Source organism: Anopheles stephensi, chromosome 2 (genome assembly GCF_013141755.1).
Source record: "Anopheles stephensi strain Indian chromosome 2, UCI_ANSTEP_V1.0, whole genome shotgun sequence".
Lineage (NCBI taxonomy): Eukaryota > Metazoa > Arthropoda > Insecta > Diptera > Culicidae > Anopheles > Anopheles stephensi.
Window position 1 is genome coordinate 87,650,606 of NC_050202.1, and position 20,545 is coordinate 87,671,150.

A 20,545-nucleotide genomic window follows, 5' to 3' on the forward strand; every position below is an offset into this window, starting at 1 on the left:
GGTCCTATGGCAGTTAGAGTAAATAAAGTTTAAATTATGTTTTTTTTCATATTAAAGATAGTTTGACTTTTGATAAAATAAGCTAAAAATTAATAAGAGTTAAATCGTGTTATAAAATTAGATTAAGTTCGTTTTTTCTTAATGTTTTGTGCGTTCTTCCATTGTGCACCACGAGCGGCTGCGTGAAGTACTGAACTCGCGCATGTAACCAACTGTCACTTGCTGTAAACAATTCGGCAGCAAACATTTCTTTGTGCCGCGAGTTCTTGTGATTCCGTGAATTTCTCCCCTAATTTCGCTTGTTTTTATGATTTTTTTCCTATGCCATTGGACGTAAAACACAATCTAACACACCCGATACATGAAAAGCAACGCTAGCGACCACATCTTGTTGGTATAATTTGTGTGCGAGTCGTTTTCCGGAGAGCTAGAACAAGAACCGGCACGATGGATACGCTCATAGCGAACGTCGATAGCTGGACATTCAAGATAGAGAAGGATCTGAACGAACAATATGGAGCGCTTGCACTTCCCTTCCCGGGGATGGACAGTAAGTTAAGCTTTCCTCTATCTACTCTATAACCCTCTCCTCTATCTACTAACGATGCCCGTGTCGTGTGTTTCAGAATCGACCGCCGCCGTCTGCCTGTTTTTCAACGCATCGGATGGGACGGAATGTAAAAAGGGAAATTCGTGCCCGTTCCGACACATCCGCGGCGATAGGACGATCGTGTGCAAACATTGGCTGCGTGGGCTGTGCAAAAAGGGCGACCAGTGTGAGTTTCTGCACGAGTACGACATGACCAAGATGCCGGAATGTTACTTCTACTCCCGCTTCAACGCCTGCCACAATAAGGAGTGCCCCTTCCTGCACATTGATCCGGAGAGCAAAATCAAAGATTGCCCGTGGTACGATCGAGGTTTCTGTCGACATGGTCCCAATTGCCGGCATCGGCACGTGCGGCGCGTACTGTGCAACAACTATCTGGCCGGGTTCTGTCCCGATGGACCCGAGTGCAAGTATATGCATCCACGGTTCGAGCTACCGCCACCGCCGGAAATTAAGGATCAAACACCGAAACGTCCGACGACCTGCCATTATTGCGGAGAAGTCGGTCACAAAGCATCGTACTGTCCGAAAATGCCACAAGAGGTAAGCGAAGCGGGTGATGATGATGATGTGAAAGTGGTAATGACTGTATGGTTCGTTCTCTCCACAGCAACGGGAAGCCACACAACGCATGGAGGATGCCAAGTATCGTGCCCTTGGGTACTACAAACATCGAATACATCAAGATAGCGCTAACAATTCCAATGCTGGCGGTGGCGACGAAGGAAATTTCGTACCACAAAAGCCTCCACCGCGGCCAATAGAAGAAATTACGTACGTAACTCGCTTGTTCGTAGTTAACCATAATATTAATCGCCTCACTTTCCTTCTCCCACTACAGGTGTTTCAAATGCGGCATCAAGGGACATTACGCCAACAAGTGCACAAAGGGCCCGCTGGCATTTCTCTCCAACAATGTACAAAGAAAGTAGGCTATGGGCCGTTGTTCTCTTCCGTCCAGTTTGGCGGATGTTTCCTTTCCTTTCTTTCTTATCAGTAATAAGTTGTATAAAACCGATCGAAATAAATAAAAGGTGTCGCCTGTCTTCACAAAAAAACGGAAATTCGGAAATCGTAAATTAATTTGTGCTAGTAGTAGTAGTTAAAATAAAATAGTCCACCCATTTGTATTGGTTTGGCGTGTGTGGTGATTATGGGCGGCGTTATGTTTTTAAACGAAGGATTCACCGTTGCTAGGCAACTGCACTAATTTCACCTGATTTTAGGTACGTGGACCAGCATCTTTACCGTATTATCTGTCATTAGTAAAAGGCACCATCTAGCGACGGCAGGCTTCTAAAGTCTGCCTGCCCGTTCATACTTGTCCGCATGCTGCAGTGCGTACGCCGGAAGGTACGTCTCCTCCTCACCGTCCATCTCCACCCTCAGGTGAGGGTTTGGAATTGTATTCGTTCGATCACCGATCGACGTGTAGCTGTAAGGGGTAAAGCCACCATCATCTATCGACATTCTAACACCGATCCGGATCCGACCCAAGCTAACATCTCCTCCTGTACTACTTACCCTCTGTCGTACAACGCACAGTACGGTACGTTGTGTTCCCGGATGTAGCTCCAGATGTCTTCACAGGTCCATTCTAGCAGTGGGTTGATTCGCATCAACGGTGTCCATCCAGCGTCCGTTTCCTGCAACAATGATTCAATGCTAATCCAAGATTACGCAATCGTCACCACCGGCCGCGCAAAAGGGATGATCCCACGCTAACCTGAAACGGTGCTAACCGCTCACAGTACGGATCGGACCGCCGCGAACCCATGATGCAAGCCTTTATCACCGGATCGTCCCGACAGATCAGCTCGAGCGCTGCCTTTATGCCACCGTCAACGGTCGCTATCGTGATGCCGTAGTGTTGCCGGCACTGTTCCACAAACTCCTCGATCTCGGTGAACGGATTTTGGGGCCGCACGTAGATACATTTGATCCGTTTCGCATCCTTCAGGTTTGAGCTGTGTATTAGGTCTAACAGCACCGTACAGTCTTTGCCGCCGTTGAACGATATGAATATCTCATCGGCACGGAAGCGGTCCAGCGCCTGTGCGATTATCTGCAACGAGAAGTGATGAATGAGATTCGATGTGTTTGGAGGCAATGTCCGGCTCCGGATGAAGGAAATGTAGGACCCCGGCTGCTAATGCACTGTTTGCTTACACTAAGAGAGTCTTTTAGCTTATCCATGCTACTAAATTCGTGTGTGTCCTGTCGTTGTTTATCTGGCTCTGCAACAGACAAGACGGGGTTTTCGGTTTGCTTAACTGTCAGCGACAATTCACTATGGGACGCTCGTCGGTCATGGGAATGAAAATACGATATTTATTTATATGCATTTTTGAGTTTGATAAAATCAACGAAATGGTTGATGTATTAAATATAATATAAATTACTGAATTTAAAACACCATTTTGTAAAAGATGAACGAAAAAGATTGATATTGTTTACTCTCCATATGTCCGTCATTGCAAAGTGAGCCAATGTGTGTAGTGAGATGAGATGAGAGAAGCACACTGAGGAAAAAGAGTTGCAAAGTTAGGACATGGGGATTTTCTTTATTTATCGTAAAATTATTTTAAACTAAAATTAAATTATTCCCCGATTAATACACCAAAGCAATAAAAAAGACCAGCATTTAATTGTTTCCATGTGTTCATTATACTTTTATTTTATCCCAACATATAATAATACTTCAGAAAGAAATGATTACTCCAAACTTAAACTTACGCGTATGGTACACACATTCGGCGCCCGATTCGGATTATTTTCTATATTCGTCCAATTTTATTTTAGTTGCCTTTGCCTGTTTGCCCTATCAGGCGCATAAACCTGCTTGCTATGTGTCTGTTGCGGTCTATGTGTTTTCCCTCATTTTCCCTCCTCTTCTTTTGCCTATCTATGTGTAAACAGCGAGCGCGACCGTCTGCCATGAAATGTGGAGATTGTTAGTAGCAGCAGAAGTAGCAGAACGTCGAAACAGAAACAACCCTTTTATTCACAGCGAATCCGCGAATCTTTAACACTGGTAAGAAACAGAAACTGAGTTAAAAGGTAGACTGTTTGCAAAAAAGAAACTGCCGAGGGAAACTGTTTTGTTCAAAATGAGCTTGCGACGATAATGAGCATGCATTGTTTTAAAACACCGTTTCGCCCGAATGATTTTGCTATTCTGTCTGTTACACGATTACAATAGGGATGGTTCTGCTATGGTTGCTATGATGGGGGTGTGCCTTCCCCAGCACGGGGTAATGGGCTTCTTTTTTTTTTGCTTATCTTTCCTTCCACTGCTTCGTCTTCTGCTACGCTTTTAAACGTTGGTTTGCCTAACTGAGCCTAAGACTAAGATTAAATTAATTTACTTGTCGCAATAGTTTCTTTTTCCCGTTAGTATCACATTTGTTTTCACTTTCACCATTTGTTGCCTTGTTGATTATTTTCATCCATTTTCTGTTCCTTTTGAGTACTTGTTTTTCCTGGAGCTCGCATGTTGCTCTTGCTCTCTCCCTCTCTTTCTCTTTCTCTTTACAAACTCACTCATGCCTCGTGTGTGTTTGATTTGTTTCTCTCTTACTTTTTGTTCCATCTGGTTTTCCTTTGCTTTACTATTGAAAGTTTACCTCCAGAAAACTAGATGTGTAAAAGTCCTTTTGGTGTCCATCGGCCATCGAGTTTAATTTTAACGATCCGTGTTGAAATCATCAGAAACCATCCATAAAACACTTTACTAAGTTCAATTCTTGTTCCCGTGGCAACGCATCTTCCTCCGGCGGCTGTATTACTGTTTGGGTGAAACATTTAATGCTTTCCATCAGATGCTTGCCCGGTGCTTCCGTTTCGCGCACTTTCACTTAACACTATCATTTCTAGGTTGATTTGTTTCACAACGAAATGGCAAGATCAGTTTTTTTTCAAAGAGGATGCTTCACCCCGGCGCTTGTATTAAGTGTGGTGTATTGATGTGAGTTACGTTTGTTTTATTTTTTGGTTTTTGCCTAATTTCTTCTTGTTTTCAATTAGAATTTCTTATCATTCAGTTTGATTTAAATAGGATAAAATTAGTTGTGATGCTTCTTGCTGTTTGCTGTCTTCCACATGTGGTGCGATAATAGTAGTACAGTGTGTCAAGCAGCACTGGTCTGCGCCGTAAAATCAAAGCACGATGTTCCCGTGGTTGGTGATGGTTTTCTAAAATGTGCCGGTTCGTTGCGCCTCACACAAATATGTATTCGATTTATGTCCTGTGTTCTGTCCCACTGTGCTGTCTCCCATCCTAGGTATGCATGTGTACGTAGATTGCATCCTATTGTCCCTGCAATTGTTACAGCTAGTATAGTGGTGTGTGTTATTGTAACCTCGCCTTGTTTTGTACACAAATTGCCGATATTGGATCGCCGTCTTCGCCACACTGCCTTTGAGCCTTTCCTATGGAGCGCAACAGTTACCCGCACAACAATACCGACACACACAGTTCCTCACAGGGTCTTGGGATGGTTGATTTAAAAAATGCGTCCCATTTTGTTTAAAAGTTCTCGAGATGCTAAAAAGATTTGACTTTTCGCGGCGAATGCGCGAAACAGCGTTGCTAGCAATGTAAAAACGCTGATATGGCTATCGCTTGCATGTTTTCCTCTTTGCTGCTCTCTGCTCTCTGTACTCGGTTTGCAATAAAATCCCCTGCTTCGTACTGGTAAGAGCTTTTCGTGCGACATGAATGCACCGGTCCGGAGAAACACACTGGTACCACCAAACACAGTGGCGGTCGCCGGCGGAAACCCGGATACCAGAGATTTCTCCCGCAGCAAAACGTTTAAAACATTTCCTTACGCTACGCCTATTTCAATATAAATACTTAAACGTCTAGTTTTACACACCGAAACACAAAAACACACTCACTATCATATACAGCTACAATATGGTACACATTGAAGGTTACGAAAGCGGGAGGACAACGTGGCCTCTAACCTCACTTTTTAAGACTTATTAAGCTAAGTAGTAGAGTAGATAGTATCTACACGTATGCTAAGGTACACAAATACATACACGCACTGGCTAGCGAGCACACGCTAGAGTGGTCATCCCGACGGCATTAGTCTGGGGAAGCCTTTCCTACCATCTGCGAAAGCACATTCAAACGTGGCACGGCGGCAGAGACAGCGCCGTGTGCCATTGCAACAGACATCTACACATGCGTTCGTTCTTCCTGCTTCTATGGCTAATAATAACTGGATACGAGATGTACTGGAACAACACACACACACACGCAGACGGCTCGGAGCAGCGATCTGCTCTGTCTGTACAAATTTTATACAACTCTTAACACAGAATGACTGCTGAATTTCTCGACTCCGTTTACGGGTTTTCATGGCTGTCCTTCCCACCAGGGAAGTGGGACACTGAGTTTTTTGTGTGGTTTGCTGCTGGATGTTAGTTGAGATACTTGCGGCACTTTTTCGAACCACACGAGCAAGGAATTTTGACATCCTCGAACGGGAACTTGTAGTCGTACGTTAGCTCCTCGCCCTGCACGATCCGCCGCAGGGCGAAGATGATGATGTGCTTGTGGCCTAGGATGTCGACCACTTTCGAGTAACAGTTGGGCTGTAACGAGGGCGAAAAGAAAACAGATACATGGTGGTTAGATGGTGTAAAGGGATCGGCTCGCTCAGAAACCTTACCTCGCACGAATGATTGATGAAGCGGGCCGCATTGCCGCGCATCGTTGCATCGACGACAAAGTTTTCATCAATCTTGAACATGTAGCACCCGATGCCACGACTGTCGTAGTACCGTTCGCGCTTATCCGTCAGCGTCGAGCGGATCAGCTCACCGGCGTACTCGATCACCATCTCACCTGGAAGGAAGGTGAAAGGTAGACATATTAGCTTTAGGCTTCTAAAAAGTCTTCAAGTCTATGGTAAACTCCATGAACGTTTACGGTACCTGCTTCAATGTCGCGGTTACAGAACAATCCACGACCGTGTATGTGTGATCGATAGACACCGACCGACTCCTTGGACGATTCCTTCAACGTGCGGTAGCGCATCGCCATCGGCAGATTGCTGCCACTGCCCCGTCTGCAAGCAAGAACAAATGGGAGTTAGTTTAGTTTACCTCTCAAATTTGGTGGGACTAGAAGTAGATCATATACTATGAGCTGACAATTCTCTCACTTACCGTGGAATGATCGTATCGTCGATGTTCTGCGCAACGATCGGCATCGGTTGCTTCCGGTGTCTGGACGCCAACCAGCTGAACATGTCGTACTCCGAGCGCGAACTGTACGGCTCGCACCGTGCCGTACCGTGCGGATTCTCCTGCAGATCTTCAAAGTAATCCGCATACTCCGACGAGCCGTGCGATGCGAAACCTCCATTCATGCCCATTCCATGTCCGCCACCGGCCCCCCCAACACCAGACCCACCCATACCCGCTTGCTTCTTGTGGTAGAGCGGGCTGTACTGCGTGCACTTCTCCACACCCGGCAGCTGTTCGAGCAGGTACCGGATAGCGTTGGTCTTCAGACCGAGCATCTGAACACCGGCCATCTCCTTCAGCTGTCCCTCGGGCAGTGCAGTTAGCCCGTGAGCCCGTCGTGCGATCTGTACCGCTTCGAACAGCTTGTCCCAGATCTCAGCGATCGAGGTCGATTTGTAGGTGAATCCATCCTGAGATTGGATTTCGTACAGCAGCTTCGGACTTGTGGAGCGTGGAACGGACTGTGCCTTGGGTGTGGCTGCCGGTGGTGATGGCTGCACGGTGTACTGCTGTAGCTCTTCGTCCAGCTGCAACTGATGGTGGTGCTCGGTTGGCGAGGGTTGCGACAGTGGAGACGGTTCCGGTTGACGAATCTTCCCGAACAGCACACTTTCGGCATCACCACTCTGGAGGAGAGAGCTATCGATCAAGTCGTTTCCAGTGCCGTTTCCACCAGCAAAGTTTGACCTTTGAACGGTATCACGGAAGCAGACGGCTGCATCCGATTCCTTCTTCGAATCGAACATGGAATTGGCGATCGTGAGCAGCGATTGCTGATTGGCCAGATTATCCGACGATTGCATCTCATCCAGCGTCATCATCGGTACGGTGGTGGCAGCGGTCGTGAGCGATGGAGATGTCGCAGCCGAATTGAACTCTTCGTTCAGTTCCGCCACGATGCGTTCCGTCTCGTCAGCACAGTCGGCAACCGTTTCGAGCGTACGATGGTGTCGCTGATCCTCCTGCAGGTCCTTCGATTGTCGCAAACTGTCGAACGCATCCATCTGCATCTCCGCTTCCTGGTTCGTCTGCTGCTCGAGATTATCCAGTATTTCGGATATCTTATCCTTAATCTCGGGCGAGTCCGACTCTCCGTCGTTTAGGCTGGGCGATGCAGCGCCACTGCTACCGCCAGCTCCACTCTCTCCGCACAGCGAGGTGTCGTGCCCTTCGGCAAGCATTTCCTGCGTTTCCGCTTCCAGCGAATGCTTCAGCTCGTCGATCCGTTGCGTTTCGGTGTCCCGATCGTCTTCGATGGAGTCGTGCGACATCAGCGTAGGCTGCGGTGATTGCAGCTCATCGTTCGCACCGGACGCAGGGGACGAAAGGATTGGCTTTATTTCGATCTGGGCCGCCATTGTTAGCGGGCCGTTTTGCTGCTGCTGCTGATCGAGTGGACCACCTCCGAGCGGGATCAGTGTGCCATTGCCATCGAAGCTTAGGCTGAACTGGAAGCTAGGTTGGAGTTGCTGCTGGTTGGCTTGTTGCTGCTGCTGCTGCTGCTGCTCCTCGATTTCCATCATCATGGCGGATTGGTCCGTAGCTGCCGGTGAAGGTACCGATTCTTGCTGGTGCGACGAAGGAGGTGGCAGCGGAGATGGAGTGCAACTTCCGTTCGTGGTGGTTGGTGTCATCATGGCCGAGGTGAGCGGCGTTATCTCGATCGGTTTGATCTCGATCTCAAGCCGGTTGTTGCTCTTGCTGGACGACAGCAACTTTTCATTACCCGCCATCTTCATCCGGTCGACATCGTTCGGGGAGGCGCCGGGCGTGGATACACCGTACGGCGAAGATACCTGATGGTTGTTCGGAATGATTGAAAACTCGTCCAACTTTTCCGAACACTGCTGCTGGAGCATCTTCAGCGGTGGTGGAGGCGGTGTTTGGGACACGTCGGAATTCTTCTGCTGCATCACGGAGGCCTGCATCGGCAGGACGCGATTGGTTGGCCGGTTCTGAACGGTGGACGAGGAGTTGCTGTTCTGGTTGATGCTTTGATTCGTTTGCTGCTGTATCGGGTTGACCACGTTGGTGGGAATGTTGGAGTAGAGTGGCATCGGGTAGGGAGCGGTTGGAAGCGTTATGCTCGCTGGCTGAGTCGGTGTGATCGTGATCGTGGATGCTGGCATCGAAACTGGAATTGGTCCGCTACCGTTGGAGCTACCGGTGTTCGCTAGGGACAGTGTTATCTGTCCCGCGCTGGTGGATTTCTTGGAAAGCGCTCCCTTGCTCTGGGTAATGGTAATTGGTTGGGATTGCAGTTGCTGCTGTTGTTGCTGAGGCAGTCCAGCTAGCTGCTGTTGCTGTTGCGCTGTAGATACGCTCATCAACTGCTGGTACGGTTGTTGCTGCTGCGCTTGCGCTTGCTGTGTTTGCTGCTGCGGCGTGGCGTAGCTCATCATCTGGTTCTGATTGTGGTTCATCGGCAGCATGGTTTTCTGCTTCTTCATGTGCGCTCCCTGCGAAGTTACGTGCGCCGGTTTCTTTAGCGTAGCATTGGTCGGCTGGATAATCATCATGGGTCCGTTGCTGAGCGTGATGCCGTTCGTGACTGGTGTCGCACTGGTGGACGATACAACCGGAGACGCCTGTAGCTGGGGAGACTGATGAGGCAATTTCTCTATGACCATCGAAGGTTGTTTGATCGCGCTCACGGTTAGCTGGTTCGCCGTGATTGTTTGCAGTCCATTCGCATTTACGTTCGGTTTGATCGGTACCAGCTGGGATGAGTTGTTCACCGACGCGATATTGTTGGTGGCCGGGATCAGGGTAATGCTGTTCTGCAGTAGCTGCTGTTGCGGTACGGGTTGTGTGGAAATCATCAACGATTGTGGCTGCTGCTGTGAGAGTTGATATATGGAAGTTGGCGGTGGTGTCGATGGTGGTGGCGAAAGAAGCGATGTGGATGTCTTCTGTTTCACTGGCTTTGCGACGATCTTCGGTTTGGTGTAGTTGGTTGTTTTTGTTATTGGTTTGATCACATTCGACACCTTGGTAGAGGTCGTCATGGCGGTGGCGGTCGTGTAAACGGACGATGAGACGATCGACTGGTAAGCGGCGGCGGATTTATGCTGCTGGGACGCAGAAACGATACCCGTGCTGGTTGTTAGCTGCTCGGCTCCGGCGCTCAACACCTTCATCGCTGTGTTTGGCATTACCTTGTTGACCAGCTGCGGTTGTGACTTCGGTATGATGGTTTTCATCGTCGGTTTGAGCGGTGTCACGATCGAAGTTGTCGAACTGGATGAGCTGGTGGCGATGGTGTTTATGCTCGGTTGAATAGTGATAGCCGACGGAGAGGATGCTTCTATCTTCCACATCTGCTGTTGTTGCTGCTGGTGCTGCTGCTGCTGCTGCTGTTGGATGGTGCTCGTTCCCAGTGGTTGATGAGTCGGTTGCAACGTGGCCGGAAGTGTACCCTGCGCGGAGGAAACCACAGCGGTCTGTTGGAGTGGCGCCTGCTGGAAGATGGTTTGGCCTGCCGTCGATGTTTGCATCTGGACCGGAGCGGGAGCCTGCGAGACGACGGACGGCGTGGACGTTCCAATCTGCATCGGCTGACCGGTGGCATCATTGTTCAACACCACGTATCCTGTGGGCATTTCGACAATCGGTTCAATCTTGCTAGCGGCAAACACTTGCGTCGTAGTAGCGGAAAAGCTTGAATTCTGACTCAACACACCTTGCATCGCCGTGGCGGACACGAACTGCTGCGAGGACATCACGGTGTTCTGCACGATCGTCTCCAGTCCGTAGTACATCGAGGGGCTGGTGAGGTACATGCAGCCCGAAGCCGGATCCGTCACCATCATCTCGAGCGTCGGTTGAGCGGTGGCCGCTGCCGCCGAACCGAGCACCATCTGCTCCGTCGCCATCATGCCGCACTGTATGGTGGCCGCCTGCGGTTGCACGATCGTACCGATGACCTGGGGCTGGGTGGCAATCTGTAAAGCGCTCGCCGGAATGAGCGAGTACCCACCGGTACCGTTCGGGATGAGAATGTTGTTGGCCGTAGCGGCCGCTAGTGTGCCCGCGTCCGTCCCGGTGGTGGCCATGGCGAATCCGTTCTGGGTGAGCATGTTTGCCGGTGCGAGCTGGTACTGTACCGGGTTGTGCGTCAGCGTTCCTTGGTCGGCGAGGTAGGAGATTTGGTTGCCTCCGACCTGCTGCACAAGAATTGGCTGATTCGCGGGCGACTGCGTTTGGAAGATGATGTTTCCGGGCGCTTGCTGTGGCGCGGCCGGAGTTGCTGCCGACCGGATCAACGGGTAGGACGCGTTGATCAGCTGTATCTGTTGCTGTTGCTGCTGCTGCTGCTGCTGCGGTTGGGCGGCTATTGTCGTTTGCAGCTGTCCTGCTGCCTGACCGCCGATCATTGCGCTGGTTGGATGTAGTGTCATCGTTTGCTCCTGCTGCTGCTGGTGATGATGCTGTTGCTGCTGCTTAGCCTTCTGCATCTGCATCGATCCCTTGGACACGCCGTTCGATGTTACCGTGCGTTTCGTTTTAAGCGAGCCTTGCTGCTGGTGATGCTGTTGAGGCAGCTTCGTAACGACCTTCTTCGGGGAGGCCGTGGTATATACAATCTTTTTCGCGCTTGGCTGCATAGTCATCGGCTGAGTGGCTCCGCTTTGCAGAATCGTTTGCTGCTGCTGTGGGGCAGCAAGCGTCATTAGCTGCGGTTGTCCGTTTGGTCCAATCGAGATGATCTGCGGTTGCTGCGAGAACACACCACCGAGGGCTTGCGCCGTACTGAGTGTGGTTGTCGTCATTGGGCCCGTTCCGGAGGCAAGACTGTGCGGAAGGGTGATTGACGATGTGGCCGGAGCCGGTTGAATGAAGCGCTGCTTGTTCTGCAGGTACTGCTGCGCATTGTTGTCCTGCAGCACTTGCTGCTGTTGCTGTTGTTGAGCTTGTTGCTGGAACGCGGCATTTGAAAACTGATTCGTTGTCGCGAACAGTTGCCCCTGACCGTTGGGTGTGGAGATGATCATGTTTCCGCCAAGATTTTGTAACCCAACGGAACCCGCCTGCAGTGTACCCTGGATCGGGATTTGTTGTGCTCCAGTAGCTGAGGTCTGGATAGGAATGCCGTTCGATGAAAGTTGATTGATTGTGATCGGCATCGACGTCGGCAGGTTCGACAGTATCGCCTGATTACCGTTCAGATTGATCGTCTGCCCGGTCTGCAATACGGAGATGGTTTGCGGATGGCCAGTCGGTTGCGATGAAGCGGTCAGATAGCCCGTTGTGTTACCGTAAATGTCGGTCGTAATCGTTTGTGGTTGAGATGTGGCCTGGGGCAGAATGAAGGTGTTGCCCGCCGTGCCAGCTATCTGACCGGTGATGATTTGCTGCTGTTGCTGCTGTTGTTGTTGTTGCTGTTCGGGGCTCAACAAGCGAGGGGATCGAGTTTCGGACTCCGATTCACTGGTGGATAGGACTTCGCACGAGCTAAGATGCCGCTGGTACGATTCCTGGTTACGATACGTGGCCTGGCACCGGTCACACTTCACCGGTGCTTCGATCATTGAGCGAGACGAGTAGATTTTCATCTCGCCCACAGTGCCATCGAGACAGATATCGTCCACACCATCCAGCTGCGATATCTTAAGCTTCTCGAACACATTTCCACTGTCCGACGCTCCATCGCTCGTGGAAGTGGACTTTTTCATCGACGACCAGGAAAACTCTTCTTGCACCGCCTTTAGACGATCCTCCATTACAATCGTTGTGCTGGATGCGGTGGTTGTTGCCAGCGCCGTGGTTGTCGTTGTCGTCGTGGTCGTAGACATTGGCCCGCCGAACGTTACATCCTCCTTGATGCGGCCCAACGAAAGTACATCCGAAAGCTTGATGTTGTTTTTGGCTATTTTGCGACGTTTCGCTACAACTGCCGCCGTCGATTCGAGCTGCTTCGTGCTCCAAGAAAAGCTTCCGGATCGTTGACCCCGAGGTTGCTGCTGTCCAACAGCTGCAATCACTTCGAGAATGTCGGATTTGCTTCGCTTCAGTTCCCGGTGTTGCATGACGTTGGTGCCATTGGAAGAGGGTGGCTTCGCCATTCCCGACAGCAGTGCGTCCTCTACGCCGGGTGCACCGATCGTTTTGGTCCAGCTGTCATTGCTGAGCTCTGACCCAACTGCACCACCGATTGCTTCGTTCAGACTATCCATATCGTCCACATCCATACCGGAATGGTCTTCGGGCTTGGAGGAATTGCCCATATTGGCCGTTGTGGCGACGGAGTTGGACGAGGAAGAACCGGCACCGTTACCGTGCACCTGCAGCATACTACCTGGATCCTTCAAGATGTCAACGTTGAACGTGGCATCGGTTTTCAGATCCATCGCGAGCAGATCTTCGTAGGTCATCAGCTTCGGCAAAATGTCCAGCATCGAAATGCCATCCAGTATGTCGTGCGGTAGGTCCTCGAAAATGGCATCCTTTATCTCCGGCGGCAGTAGATCGTTCGTGTTTTGCGGCTCTTCGTCGTTCGTGTCTTCACCCGTGTTGCAAACAGCGTTCGATTCGCACAGCGATTGAAGTTGCTGGTGCAGATTTTGCTGCTGCTTCGAAGCGCCGCTTCGCGAGGAAGCTAGCAACTGCGTTGTCGTTGTAGTGGTCATCGTTGTGGCAGTTGAAGACATTGACGATAGTAGATGTTGCTGCAGAGCTTCACTCTCCAACGGATCCACATCGGCGTCTTCCGGGCTGTCAGCGTACTGCAGGCTCGTGTGCCAGCGGGCAATCTGCGTGAGACCCCACTGCACCGTGCTGCTGTTCGATGAATGATCGACGGTAAAGTTCTTACCGAGATCGGTACCATAGCCGTAGTTGGTGCTCTGGATCGATGTCTTGATGCGATACGACACGATCTTCCAAGGTTCCTTCGCCGACCAGTACAGCCGAGTGCACTCAAAGTCCGTCGGTATGAGCACGTCTGCGTGATCACTGAAGGTCGGTACGATGTGTCCGAGATGGCGCACGTTCAGCGAACCAATCATGAACTGCACCCGGCCCGGCTCCACGAATCGCTTCTTCCGCCGATCGAGCTCAACGTACACCGAACGTGCAATCTCAAAGTTACGCTCTTCGGGGCATCGCTTCTTCTTCGCGTCTCCCGCATGGGCCGTACAGTACACTGTCTTGTCCAGCATAAACACACAGCCGATGCGTCGTGCGCAAGGAAAGTGATAGTGTTCGCCGCAGTTTTTCACGTTGCACCCGACAGTCGCCCCTTTCACGCCACAGTGGCAACACTTGATCAGTCGACCGCGCGACGCAGCCGAATGAACGTTCTGCAGCGAGCCATCGATTTCCTCAAATACTTCCGCCGACCAAAGGGCACAGTTTGTGTGCACCCAGTTGTTCTGGCCGCAGTAGAGCAAGCGCGACTCGTGCAGAGTCATCCCTTCGCCGTGCTGCTTGCACAACATACAGCTCCGGGTGTCCAACAGCTCCTCTGCCGTTTCGTGGAAATAGTCCGTCAACTCTTCGAGTGGAATGTCGATCTGCGGTACTTTCTGATCCAGTGTGGCTCCGATTGCTTCGTAGGCGCTTCCGGACATGTTGTTCGAACCGTGCTGAAGACCGCCCCGTCCACCGAGCCCACCAGATCCTGCACATGAGCTATATCGATCGAGGCCAGCCGTTTGATCCACCTCACCACACATCGCTTCCTCGAGCGCATCTGTACACGCCTTTGTTTCGTTCTGGAACCATGGGAATGTTTCGCTCAAAAATTCCTTGTACGCCACCGTTAGCTCCTCGGAGCCTACCATCTGCAGTAGCGTGTTCATGTCGTAGTGGAAGTCCTGAAGTGAGTAGTACTCGTTTGCGTTGATCTTCTGCTTGATGTCGACCAGACTGATGTCTCCTCCGCTGGGTGAACCCTTGCCCGGAGCAAAACGTGCAGAGCAGTAGCATTTGTTGAAACTGTTGCCACTGCCTGCCACCGGAACTACGGCATAACCCGTCCCGGTGTTGCTGTTGCCGCTGCTGCTTCCACAGCTATTCTCACTGCTGAAGTCGTAGATCGAGTCCTCGTCCAGCTTCGGTTTCTTTGATGCAGATCCCGCTGCAGACGAAGAGAACCCGGAAGCGGTAATGCTGTCTGCTCCCGACGCAAATGGTCCACCAAAGAAAGAAATGTTCTTCCCGTTGATGATTGAGCCGGCAGCGGCACCACAAGTACAGTTGGGCGATTTTTTCCTGGGACTCAGCTTGAGCAGAGCACAGGCCTGGCGACTCTTGCTAAGCAGTTTGACCACACTCAGCAGACCTGCCTTGAACTCTGCCGCCACTGCATCTCGCCATAGATGGGCCGTGCTGTCACTGTGCTTGGCGCACTTCTTGCAGATGAACTCGATGTTCTCTGGCAAAACGCTGAGCATGTTGTACTGCTCGTCCGTTAAGCCTTCGCACCGTGCGTGCACCCACCGGCGGCAGTCACCACACTCCATCATCTTCAGATCAAAGTCATTATCTTCGTAACACTTCTGGCACAGTGGACAGTAGTTCCCCTTTTGCCGCAACCGAAAGCAGGGTGTGCACATCGGCAGATTGCCGATAAACTTCGTGACGTTCGTTGTGCCACAGCTCTTGCAACGCAGACAGGCGGCACAGATCAGTGGACGATCAGCGCCATGCAACCGCTTGCTCGTACCGAGACACGTTGTGTGATAGTGCTTGGAACACTTTTGACACTTCACCTTCGCCCCAGTGGCCATGTTGCAGCTGAAACACACCGTACACCTGGGACACATCCAGTTGTACCGGGCTATCAGTAGCTGCTCCTGTTGTTGCTGTGGCGATGCACCGAGCGTAACGTCCAGCAGACTCATGTTGCCCGTATCGTCCAATCCCGTTCCCGTGCCCGTTCGCAGATTGTACTCGTCCTTAACGCAGTACTGATGGTACGGCTCGCAGCAGCACACACAGAACAGCATACTTTCGAGTCCGGCACTGCCGCATAGAAAGCACAGCGCACGGACCGGCATCGATTCGGACAGGATCAACCCGAACCCGGTCCGGCTAACCTCGGCCGGGTCGTAATTTTCCCAAAAGTCTATCGAAATCATTGGGATGTCTTGGAGCGTGCGGAAGTTTGCGGAAGACCCCAATGCTCCTGTTGCTCCAGCGGCTGACGATGACATCACGTTTCGATTGCCAAGTGCGACTAACGACGAAGAAACTGCCGATTGCTGCTGCTTTCGACCACTGATGTTGGAGGGGCCCTTGCTCATCGCTCCAATACCGAAATGCCTCGATGCTTGCGGACGGAAGGAGCTGGTAGTCTTCCTCGTTGCAGGTTTTTCAATATTGTCTTCAAGCTTCTTCACCGCTGTTGTAGCAGGAATTGCCACCGTCAACGGTTTCACCTGCTCCTCCTTTACGGGAATCACCACCTCCGTCGGCATGGAATTGGCAGCATTAGCTTCAAGAATGTTTTCCTTTAATTCACATGCTTTCGTTTCTTCCCGGCAGGGCAGGGCGTCTTTATCATCTTCTACCTCAGGAAGCTTATCTTCGTCAATCACCAGCTCCTTCTCAGTCGATCCACTAGTGTCTGGATCGAATCGATCGGCCTTCGTTGGAGTGTCGCGTACCTCCTCGGCGGTATCTTCATCTGGTGTAGCGGGCGGAGATAGGGCCACCGTTGGATCAATACAATCGCTGCAATCCTGCTTACCCGTCGACTTCGACGCGCGCCGCTCTCTGTCCATAAGCGGAAGATCTTCCGCCGGTTCAGCCGCACTATCGCTGGGTGGAGTTTCGATGTTTTCGAGCGCTCCTCCACTGGGCGATCCAACCGAACCATCCTCGGGGAAGGTGGCCAACGGTTGTCCAAGCACGATGGACGCACTTCGGCAAACGTGCTTCACTCGAGGACCCTTGAGATCGATTCGTTGCCGTTTGTCTGTCGCTGCTGTTTGATTTGCTCCGGTCGCCGTTTGCGGACCGGCACTGGGGGTAGTTGACTGAGACGCATTCGAACTGGTTGAAGTAGCGACATTTTCCGTTTTCGTTTCCACCGAGGCTGTTGCGTCAACTTGATGATGGGTACTGCTGTTCGCCTCCGATTTACTCCTAGTGCGTGGAGGTTTAACGGGGCTATTATCCTGCTCCTCTTTGATGTCCTTTCGAGCACTGGCAGGAACTACCGTCGACGGATCTTCGACCTTCATCACGCTGTCCTTCTCTTTTCGTGGTTCGTTTGACGTGAAAATATCTTCCTTTGAAGCAGAGGGACTCTTACCTCCGGAGGAACTTGCTCCAGAGGAGCTGCTTGGACTTGCCGCCATGATGCTGCTGCGTTCATTACCACCAAGGTTCAGCTTTATCTGCGGCACACTGCCAAACGTGTTATTGTTCTGCGAGAGTGGATTAATATGCAGCGCCAGGAATGGATTGAACGACTTGTTGAAACCTTCTGCCAAACTGCCCGATTTCTTATCACCACTGTTCCACAGAATACGCGAAGTACCGTTCGTTGGCCCATGCTCGGCAATGCTGTTCGCGAACAGATTTCCCTCGGTGGAGGGATCCTTCTTCAGCGTACCGACGCATCCTGGCGATCCACTAACCGGAGGCTCGAACGTTCGCATCGTGAGCGGTAGCGTTTGACCCAAACGAATCTTCAGCACCGGTGGCAGTTGGAAACTACCAAGACACTTGCGCAACCAGCACGCATGACACCGTTCCTTGAAGATGTGCCTGGTTTTGACTGAGTCCGGGCGCACCAACAGAGATGGTGGTGTGATGAGACACTTGCCCTCATTTTTACACTTAAGCATAGTAACTTCCGCTCCTGCGCCTGACTGGCTCGGACTGATCAAGCTTCCCGTTGCTAGCTTCTTCACCATCTTCGAGATAAACTTCCGACACACATCACAGCAGCTAACACCGTACTTTTTCGTCGGTTGCGCGTAGTATCGCGTGTTTACTGGAATACTGCAGATACAGCAGGCAGCGGAGGCCGAATTGTTCGAGCCTGTCTGCACGGTGGACGAACCGTTGCCAACGCCGAGCGCAGCCGAGAACAGCTTCGCCGAGTCGAGCTTTGCTTTCGCCTTCAGGTGCATCGTAAAGAGACCTTCGACCGCTCCGTTGCCGGTACCGAGCGTTGCACCGGTAGCCGATCCTGTCGCCGACGCCGAATTTGGAGTGCTTGATGGCACGGACTGAGAGTTGGAGTTGCTGGAAGTAATACTGCTTAGTGTGGTGCCGCCATTGCTAGCTCCGATGTGGTTGCTGCTGCCGGCGCTGTTGAGCAGCGAGGTGGCGAACTGAAGTCTTGGCTGGCGGAGAATGCCTTTGCCGAAGATGGAGGCCGCTGCCGCGAGATTCGTTGTGCTGGTGGTTGAAGAACCGAGCGTTGAGGAGGCGATCGCCGGTGAGAGTTGCGATGGTTTAACGAGCTTCGAACCAGAGCACTTGTTGGTGCCCGGCACCAGCGGACCGTCCGTGAGTGATGTCTTTGCGAATGGGTTAATACTGATGGGCGTCATTAACGTACGGTCACCGGGCGGGCTTCTATCCGGCCGTTGGTCATTGTGGGGATGAGCTGTAAACGGAGAGAAACAGTTACATGAGCATGTTTAGGGAGAAGCAGTTTCCAAAGAATGTTGCGTACTTACCGTTGGTAGAAGTCTTTTCGGACGACCCTATCGACCCAGTCGATTCGTCGCCTTTCTTTTTGTCCTTCTTCCTTCTCGTATCATCGCCGGTGGCACAGTCACCTTCGTTGCCTGTTCCATTGGAACCGCCAGCTTCTCCAGCCGGACCCAACACTCCAAACCCGGCTCCTGCTGCTGAGGAGTTTGATGAAACTCCCGCCCCGGGGACGCCGCTGCCCGTGCCTGCTGCAGCAGCCGCAGCAGCAATTGCAGCGGCTGCTGCCAAATTTTTGTTCTTCTTCTTAATCTCCAGCTCAAACTCATCCAGGAACCGTTTGTTCGGTTTTATCACACGACTAGAATGAACGCTTCGCTTCGGCAGAATGAATCGCTTATCGCCGAACTGCGTGCCACCGCTTTCCAAATTCCGGCCAACCATATCACCCCCGTCCGTGGTGGAAGCAGGTGCCGACTGTGCGGTGGTGGGCTCACCCGTCGCACCAAACGATACACCCGATTTCGCTCCCTCGGAAGCTTTCAGTCCAAAGCCAAGTCCCCCGACAGAGCCACTGTTTCGTTCGAGCGTACCACCAACTGCGGACGACGATTTGCTGCTCGATTTCAACACTATCTCCGTTAGCCGGGATGGTCGCACGAGACATTCCATCGCTTTGCTCCCGCCGGATACGCTGGCCGAGGCGGATGCGGCTGCACTGGCGGCTGCTGCCGCCGCGACCGCTCGCTGCAGCCGCTTCTTCATCTTCCGATTAAAGCTCTTTTTCAGCCGGATCGGCCGGGCGAGACATTCCTTCTTGATGATCGATGGCAGCGGAACCGTGTCGGGGTTGTACACCTTCTTCACGATGTTCTCGTCCGTCGTCTCGAGCGTGGTGTGAAACGTGACACTTTTCTTCTTCACCGGTGCGACACTGGCGGCCGCCGGCGTGGCTAACGCCGCGTTTGGCGGTTTCGTCCCCATCAGCGTCGCCGCCGCCGCCGCCGTCGCGGCTGCCGACGTGGCCTCGGCAGAGCTTCCGGTGCCGTCAGCAATGGTTGTCGCTTGCTCTATCGACGCTTCCGCCTTGTGGACGCGGACGGTCGTCGCGCTGCTACCGGCAGTACTGGGATTACTGTTTGCACTTTCGCTGCTGGCGGCACTGAGCGATGCCGCTGGTTCGCAGGACGGTGACTGCTGTCGACTGACGCGACCGGATGATGCCACACCGGGAGGACATCGACGCGCCAGTGCCGACGTTAGGGTGGATGGTTTCATTTCGAACCCATTTCCGGTGGCTGGTAGCTTCTCGCTTCGTGCGCTACTACTGCTGCTTTGCATCGTCGATTGGTGCTGCTGCTGCGATGATGACTGCTGTTGGCCGTTTCCGACGGCTGACCTAACCTCACTCGTGCCGCTAATGGTGACCGGGGTTGATGTGGTTGCCGCCGCTGTCGATGATACGGCGTTGGAGGACGTTGTTGCTGTCGCTGTGGAGCTACTGCTGCCGGTTGCGGTTGACTCATCCCCGGCACCTACCCCACCGACCGCCAACTCCTCATTGTCCTCTTCCTCCTCATCGTCGTCGTCATCCTCCTCCTCCTCCTCCTCCTCGTCGTCGTCATCTTCCTCCTCGTCGTCATCGTCATCATCGTCCTCCTCGTCGTCGTCTTCCTCCTCTTCGTCGTCCTCATTTTCGTCGCCGTTGTTGTGGTCGGGCTCATCGTTATCATCTCCACCGTTTTCGGTCTCGTTGTTCTCGCTGGCGCCATCCTGAAATTGCACGGAAAACCACAAAGAAACATTAATTTATGAGCGCAATATTTGCATGAACAAAAGACAGCGATTATCGGAGGTGATTGCTGAAGAAAGGACTGAGCGCATCAGTACAAGAAAGGAAGTTAAGAAAATTATATTCATTTCAAGTGTCCATCAAACGGGCGAAAGACGTTAAACACATTTCCAAAGTACATAACGCTACACAAGATTGTGGTGGTTTTAAAAAGGCGTGTACTTTGTATGCTTCCGTGCGTCCTTTCCCTTTTTCGCTCTGTT

The 20,545-nt window shown here is 51.9% G+C and overlaps 3 protein-coding genes across 4 annotated transcripts in view; 1 reads left to right on the forward strand and 2 right to left on the reverse strand.

The window, feature by feature from the left end:
• Positions 1-221: 221 nt before the first annotated feature.
• LOC118505090 (cleavage and polyadenylation specificity factor subunit 4) lies at positions 222-1,674 on the forward strand. The gene is made up of 4 exons (XM_036040388.1): positions 222-550; positions 627-1,153; positions 1,221-1,384; positions 1,452-1,674. The coding sequence occupies exons 1-4, from the start codon at positions 448-450 to the stop codon at positions 1,540-1,542; spliced, it is 885 nt and encodes a 294-aa protein (XP_035896281.1). The 5' UTR covers positions 222-447; the 3' UTR covers positions 1,543-1,674.
• LOC118505094 (FAD synthase-like) lies at positions 1,629-2,879 on the reverse strand. The gene is made up of 4 exons (XM_036040393.1): positions 2,780-2,879; positions 2,337-2,675; positions 2,135-2,256; positions 1,629-2,045 (listed from the first exon to the last, which is right to left on the reverse strand). Exons 1-4 carry the CDS (start codon positions 2,804-2,806, stop codon positions 1,907-1,909), a joined length of 627 nt encoding a protein of 208 aa, XP_035896286.1. The 5' UTR covers positions 2,807-2,879; the 3' UTR covers positions 1,629-1,906.
• A 374-nt stretch (positions 2,880-3,253) lies between these two features.
• The window catches only part of LOC118505029 (histone-lysine N-methyltransferase trithorax), a 108,234-nt gene continuing 90,942 nt past the window's right edge, over positions 3,254-20,545 (reverse strand). The window contains exons 2-7 of one of the 2 annotated variants that reach the window (XM_036040245.1): positions 18,517-20,263; positions 10,557-18,443; positions 6,794-10,466; positions 6,560-6,693; positions 6,295-6,470; positions 3,254-6,217 (exon numbers count right to left, since the gene is read on the reverse strand). In XM_036040245.1, the coding sequence (XP_035896138.1) occupies positions 6,044-6,217; positions 6,295-6,470; positions 6,560-6,693; positions 6,794-10,466; positions 10,557-18,443; positions 18,517-20,263 (13,791 nt within the window). In that variant the 3' untranslated portion in view covers positions 3,254-6,043. Of the gene's footprint in view, positions 6,218-6,294; positions 6,471-6,559; positions 6,694-6,793; positions 18,444-18,516; positions 20,264-20,545 lie in introns of both variants that reach the window. The other variant, XM_036040244.1, reaches the window with a different exon arrangement.

Bases quoted from the DNA above. Each gene is read 5' to 3' on its own strand.
- LOC118505090 (XM_036040388.1), top strand. From the start codon at position 448: ATGGATACGCTCATAGCGAACGTCGATAGCTGGACATTCAAGATAGAG. The intron at 551-626 runs GTAAGTTAAGCT...CGTGTGTTTCAG, and splicing joins TCCCTTCCCGGGGATGGACA to AATCGACCGCCGCCGTCTGC. The intron at 1,154-1,220 runs GTAAGCGAAGCG...TTCTCTCCACAG, and splicing joins GTCCGAAAATGCCACAAGAG to CAACGGGAAGCCACACAACG.
- LOC118505094 (XM_036040393.1), bottom strand. From the start codon at position 2,806: ATGGATAAGCTAAAAGACTCTCTTAGT. The intron at 2,676-2,779 runs GTAAGCAAACAG...TTCTCGTTGCAG, and splicing joins AGCTAAAAGACTCTCTTAGT to ATAATCGCACAGGCGCTGGA. The intron at 2,046-2,134 runs GTAAGTAGTACA...TACCCCTTACAG, and splicing joins TGTGCGTTGTACGACAGAGG to CTACACGTCGATCGGTGATC.